We start from the raw sequence: 6,915 nt of genomic DNA, 5'->3' as shown, positions 1-6,915 counted from the left end.
GAGACATGATTAGCACCTCAAACAGCACAGGTAAGGTCACTTAGGAAGACATAGACATTAAACAGACATAGATATTATTATTATTACATATTTAATGTCAAATTCAATTTTTTTTAAAAATACACAATTTTAAAAGTCCTTTAAGAAATGCGCTTATAGCACGGCTGAGCTGAGAAGTTTTTCACATTGATATTGCATATGTTCAAATTTGTTATTGATATTAAATTAGTACATTTTTCTTTATTGCTACAGCTCAATCCAAGCAGCTGAAGTGTCTGTCAGTGAGGTTGTGGGTCATCAGGAATCAGTCAGCGTGTGACTCATATTCATATGATTATGATGACTTTTGATGTTAACAGAATCCTGTCAGGCTGCACCTACAACTTCCTACGAAGTCATTTAATGCTGTCAACAACTGTAACTTATAAGTTACAGCCTTTATTTGACAGTTTGAATGGAAAAAAATAATAAAAAAAAAAAAACATTTATATTTACTATTTTAGTCAAAAAAGTGAAGTTTGCCTGAAGTGTGTTTTTCAGAAAAAAATATAATGTTGTTAATCCCTAAGAGTACAGTAAAAGCAGAAATTAAACTGACTGTTGGGGCATGTGATGCCTGTGATCTTAGATCTGCTCATTAGTTCCCAGACGGAAACAACCTGACAGCAGTGTCTCAGTCAGCCAGTAAAAATATTTAAAATCTGTAAGTGGGATTTTAATCTTAATTATATAAAGAGTTGCTGTACTGTGTTGTTAAAAAAAGGATACTGTATAGTGATTTACAGTAAAGCTCATACTTTGACACCGGAAATGTATAACACAAATTAAGACCTGATAACTAAGAATATGCTGTATTTGCAATCTTAAAATAAATTAAAGTCATTAACCCAAGACAGCGAGCATTCAAATACTATTTTAAGTATTTTTGAAAAAAAAACAAAAAACAAAAACAACATTTGCTATTATTCATTGTGCCATCTTATAGCCAAAATGTCTGCTGCCTCCCGATCTCAGCACCAGAAAATGTCCTATTGACATATTTTCACAACGCTGGGTTACATGAGCCCTAAAAAACTCTGACAAAAAATCCCTCCATTTGAGTTGCGGTTATTTGCGACGTTTTAAAAAGCCACCATCGGTGTGACATTGTGTAGGAAACACATGTACATTTTCCATAAATATCTCTTGCCCAGATTCTGTAAGCATATTGAGAAAGAATATTCATAGTTAAGTAATCAATAGATCGCGTAACTGTAATATTTAGATGAGAAAAAATATGTAAAGTAGTTGTGGATTTTAATTGATGAAATCTGCAGTCCTTCAATAATGACCATCCAATATTACAATACAGTTAGCATGTATGTGTTTAACTTGGCCTTAAAACAAAACTGCTATAAATAGACCTGTTTTTAACAGCTTTAAGTAAAGTAATAACAGTGGAATAAATATTAAAACTAAATAGTTTTAACACAAATTGTATTCTATTCTATCTGGATTTAATGCAGAACATTGAATGACAGTCTAGGGCTGTACCAGACCACCAAATACATGATTTAGTTATTTACTTTTTAAAACAATTAAAATGATAATAATAAATTGTATTTTTAAAGCCGTTTTCTAGACAGAAAGCGTCGGATACGGACAGAGATGAAAACTTTAGCGTTATGGTGACAGAGACGTTGATGCAGAACAAAAACACAAGGTGTTACAAATCACATTGAGCACACATTAAATGCTGTATGACCAAGATTTCTAAAATGTTTTGTTAAAACTTTTAAAAAGTGTGTCGTAACAATTTTTAAATTAGTTTAAATTAAGGAATCTGGGTGCAACCCTGAACTCTTCAGGCAGAGCTGTCCACAGCCGGGGGTAATGAAGGAGTAGTCTCTATCAGCGATTAGCTCTGTTGCTCTATGATCTCAAGATATAGAGTTTGGTAGATTTTACATACGTTTTGACATTTTATACGTATAGTTGATTAGAAAAATATCAAAACCTAGTTACAAGACGCACGAATCAGAGCCAGAGTACAGTAGAGCCAACGCAATGCAAAATGCAAAAATGTCTGTAAAGGAATAAATATAGTAAAAAGTAGTGGGCTAAGGACTAAACCGAGTGGGACTGTATTTAGAGACAGCTCTTCTTACCTTACAGAATGCAGTTTGCTGAGTCGGTTTTATGATCTATGCTATGAATGCTGTAATTGAGAGGTTAAAAACTAGTGTTTACGTATTTGTTTGTTTTTGAACTATGATTAGATATTTTTTAAATAATAATAGTTATTAAAAGTTAACTGTAAAAAGTGCACAGCCCTGTGGTAAAGCCTCATGTACATGAAGAGGCTTGTCAATATGGGCGTTTGTAAATCTTAATAGCAATCAAAACTGTCTGTCAGAAAGCAAAACCACCCCATGACTCATATTGATATTCTCTGAAAATAAGCATTTCCTGTTCTGTTCAGCTGCCTGCGTAATATATCAAACAATGTCCTCTGTTTTCTCATTTCTAATTTTGTTCAATGTTTTTAAAGAGAAAATAAATGTAAAGTTAGATAACATCAGTAATATTTAACACAGCTTGGGAAACAGTTTTGGCCAAGTAATACTTTCGACTGCAAAATATACGATGGACCTATAAAAAGTTAATCTCACACGTAACGGTTTGTCAAGAACACCCATTTTCAAAATGTTATGTTTGTGGTTTTAAAAGTAAAATATGACTAAAATTAAAGAATAAAAAACCCAAAACTCGTAGACACTCAATGTTTCCCTGATCATAAGACTTTTGACACAGTTTACTGTTGTTCCCCTTACCTTCACGAGAAACTCCTTAAAGTCTTCCTCGATCCTCGAACAGTTAAAGGTATTCATATATTTAAAGGAAATAGCTCTGTTATATTGGGAGTAGACTCAGCAGTAGCAGAGCCTCACAGTGAGAGAAGAAATGATAAATGGTGATTGTGGAAACTGCCTATAAAGGCTGTTGGCACGCGACACTGACTGATCTGTAAACCTGAAGCAGCCCACGATTTCCCCTGTGCCAACGACCTGGTGCCAGTGTCACGCAACCTGCTGCGAAATGACTCAAATATCACAGCTGCTTACTAACTTCCAGAGCTGAAATGCAGGTGTCTCACTTTGAATCTGATAGTAGTGTAGGAGTCGATTTTCCTGATATCGTGACATGAAGAACAGTAGTAACACAGAATGGTTTTTTTTATACAGTAATTAGTCCTAATGCAAGTTGGTCTCATTCTGGCATTTTACAGAATGACTCATTTCCTGCAAGTAAAAAATGAATGAACCAAGTCTCAGTAAAGATAGTTGGCCTTTGAGGTTTCTTTTATCTTCACCTGTAGGTGTTACACTGGACTACATAAAGGTTGTTGCTTCCTCTTTAAGGTTTACTGGATGTCTTAAAAAATAATCTGACATTTGACATGTGTGGCTTAAAGTTCTCCAGACTCTCCAAATACTTAGAGGATTTTCTGATTGGTGTTTAATAATCACAAGCTTGTAGTTAGGCTCAGTATGAAGCGTTCCACGTTACAGGGATTGTTCTGATTTGAACATTTCATCAGATGTAAACAATGTTCACACATCCTCCCAGAGAGAGATGCTACTCCTCCTTGTTTGTTTTTAGGAAGTGTGTGATGAATGCTTCAAAACACTCAACCTTCTTTTTAACTCGTTAGGTTTACCTTTTGGTGCTGCTGCTGAGCCACCACCTGCACTAAACTCCATTTGGACGACAGACAGATATTTATTGTTCCATATGTGAACAAAGCTAAGAGTCTTCAGTCATCATGCTAGTCGCTCTTGAGGCTGTATTATTTTGCTTTGAGCAAAAAATGCTTCTAGCAGGTGTTCATTATGAATATCTAATATTTGCCTGTGAGTACTCATCAAAGAGTATGGGAATATTACTTATTTGGTCATAAAACAAAGCAACAAATAGAAATGTTATCCTGATGATGGCACTAAAATAAGAAGGTATAACAGTTACTCTTGCGGGGAACATGTTTTTTTAACTTACTGAGTGACAATCAATGCCATAGTTCTGGAGCCTCCTGGTAGCGCTAAAGGGAAAGTCTGAGGATCACCAACGTCAGAAGGATTCATCCTCTGAAAGGGAACAGAAATATTATTATAGTCGGACTCCAAAAATACTTTTCTTTTGTGACATTGACTTTAAAGTTGTAGAAATGTTTCAACGTTTTAAAAAGGTGTTTTATTCCTCTGATTTCTGGATTCATAATTTATTGGTTTTCATTTTTTCTCACCAGAAATGGATTATCTCTATGATCATACTGACGACTACGGTTTAAACTTCTCTCTGAATATAAATGTCACCACTGATACCAGTTACAATGATGAGGACTCATACTGGTGTGAGGCCGGTGATGAGCAGGAGGACATCATCAAAATGTTCCAGGCGTGCGTTTTCTGCCTCATCTTCCTGCTAGGCGTGGTGGGAAACAGCCTGGTGATCGCCACCTTTGCTCTCTACCGCCGCCTCCATCTACGCTCCATGACCGACGTCTTCCTGTTCCACCTGTCACTGGCTGACCTCCTCCTGCTCCTCACGCTCCCTTTACAGGCCATCTACACTCACCAGGGCTGGATCCTCCCCTCTTTCCTCTGCCAGGCCACGCGTGCATGCTACGCTATCAACACATACAGCGGGCTCCTGCTGCTGGCTTGCATTAGCATCGACCGCTACATGGTGGTGGCTCGAGCTCAGGAGATGCTCAGGCTGCGCAGTCAGATTCTAACAGGCGGGAAAGTTGCTGCTGTATGTGTTTGGCTTGTTGCGGTGCTGCTCAGCCTGCCGGAGATCCTCTACTCGGGGGTGCTAGGGTCTGGAAGTGAAGCTTACTGTGGCATGGTGAAGAGTGGAAGAGTCAAAATGGCCACCAATGGAGCCATCATCGCTGTCTTCTGCCTGTCCTTCTTCATTATGGTCACATGCTACTCTTTGATTGCTCAGGTACTGTGGGAAGGGCAGGCACACCGGCGGGGGAAGCAATGGCATCGTCAGCGCACCCTGAAGCTGATGGTGGCCCTGGTGCTGGTGTTCCTGGTGTTCCAGCTGCCGTACACTGTGGTGCTCTCGCAGAAAATGGCGGGTCCATTCTGCGGTCCTGTCTTGGAGTACGTCACCTGCACGTTGGCGTACACCCGCTGCTGCCTGAACCCCATCCTTTACGCCCTGGTAGGCGTGCGCTTCCGTAAAGACGTGCTGAGGCTCCTCCATGATTCAGGCTGCTGCCGTGGCCACCGGCTGGTGCCACAGAGGGTCAGCTCCACCTCCATGTCGCCCTCCTCACCTGCTCTCACAGTGCTCACAGCTTGTCCTCCAACTTCCCCAGAACGCCGTTACTCCAGCAATGACACGGTGCCCACAATCAAATTTCAGTTACCAGGAACCAGATAATATTTGAATAGAGTGGACTATAAAGTTTTCATCGTTTATACACATATTTCTCTTTATACAGCAAAAAACTGCATAAAATACAAGGAGCTGCACATATTTGCATATCATCGTCAGGGCTATGTACCCTTGTCTGTATATAAAGAAGGACGACGTGTCTCCACCTCCTCGTTTTATACAGAATTGAAGCGAGTGGTACCATCTTATTGGAGCCAGAGTCTGCAATGTAGAAAGAGACGTCCCGCCCCTTACTCTCCCCAAAACACACCTTTACCTTGACATGTTGGAGCGTCAGCTCAGCTCAGGTGGGCTCATGGAGATGTTTACAAGGTTAAACACTTGATTTTCACTGGAGGGGGTCTTTAAGTCTTATAATTCAAGTTGCTGAAGCTGGAATTTTTTGATAAAGGTAAAATGTTTAACAAACAGCTTTATTATAACGTGTTAGAGCTAGAGCAGAGCAGATTTTGTTTTCCACTTGTTTTTGGTACACCCCCAACAAATGTCACCTCAACATGATTGAACTACTTTTTAATATGTTGTCACGACTAAATAACTAAAGACCAATTTTATTCTCTATGTCTTGCATTTTTTATGCTCCCTCCAAAATCAGCATGTACACCACACGATTAATTAGTCTGCGGTTTGATTAAATAATATTTGTCCCCAAATCATTTCAATTTGTCCATAGTCTGAGCATTGCTAAGCTAAGCTAATTTTTAGCAGGACTAGGTTAGCTGGTCTATTATGATTGTATTTTGTGAATAGGTTTTCCAGTTTTCATCATTCTAATGTGTAACTGCATTGTGGCTTTGCAGACCAGCATTGTTGTCATATCGTACCCTGTAAACCAAATGTATATTTATGTTGATGTTTGACTTGTGGTGAAATAAAACCTCGGCAGTCATGAGTTTTAAACAATCGTTGCTGTTGACCCACTTAATTTGTTGCTCAAAAAGTCTTGTGGTTTGATTCCCTCTTGAGTCACCAGTCATCACTCTGACATCATGACCACAGTCACACTTGGTCACACTCTGCTTGCTCAGTCCAGAGTTGTTTTTCAGCCATCAGGTGACAGAGAGCAGCCGGCCACAGTCACAGATTCGGGAAACCCAAACCACAACCTCACAGCCGGCAGAAACGTGTTTATTTGAAGGAACTGAAATCCTATTAAACGCTTTCACACTGTTGGTCGTAGAGCTTCATGTTTTTTTTAAAGACTTTCTTCTGTAATCTTTGAGCCGTCTGATCGCAGGCTGTTTCAGGGTCGACAGATTTTCTGCCTTCTAGAGAGTCGAGCGCTTCGCTTCGGCCTTGTGTGTCTGCTCGGCGCTTAGGTCCAGGACCTACGAGAGGTCAAGAGTTCACCGTCTTTATCCTCTGACATTGAATTTTTTCTTTACTGTAGATTAACTTTGTTTAAGCTTGTGCAAACTTAATCTTTATTGTTATTATTAAGTGAGGTTTTGTTTTGGTCTCGTT

General features: G+C 39.2%; 1 protein-coding gene across 1 annotated transcript; it reads left to right on the top strand.

The window, feature by feature from the left end:
- On the top strand, positions 1–5,436 carry ccr10 (chemokine (C-C motif) receptor 10). The gene is made up of 2 exons (XM_069663923.1): positions 1–30; positions 4,286–5,436. Exons 1-2 carry the CDS (start codon positions 6–8, stop codon positions 5,434–5,436), a joined length of 1,176 nt encoding a protein of 391 aa, XP_069520024.1. The 5' UTR covers positions 1–5.
- Positions 5,437–6,915: the final 1,479 nt, after the last annotated feature.

Source organism: Semicossyphus pulcher, unplaced genomic scaffold, assembly GCF_022749685.1.
Source record: "Semicossyphus pulcher isolate SPU_LCO1_2020_fin unplaced genomic scaffold, fSemPul1.0.p SCAF_16, whole genome shotgun sequence".
Lineage (NCBI taxonomy): Eukaryota > Metazoa > Chordata > Actinopteri > Labriformes > Labridae > Semicossyphus > Semicossyphus pulcher.
Note: the sequence above shows the minus strand (reverse complement) of the source record. Positions and strands in the feature narration are given on the sequence as shown.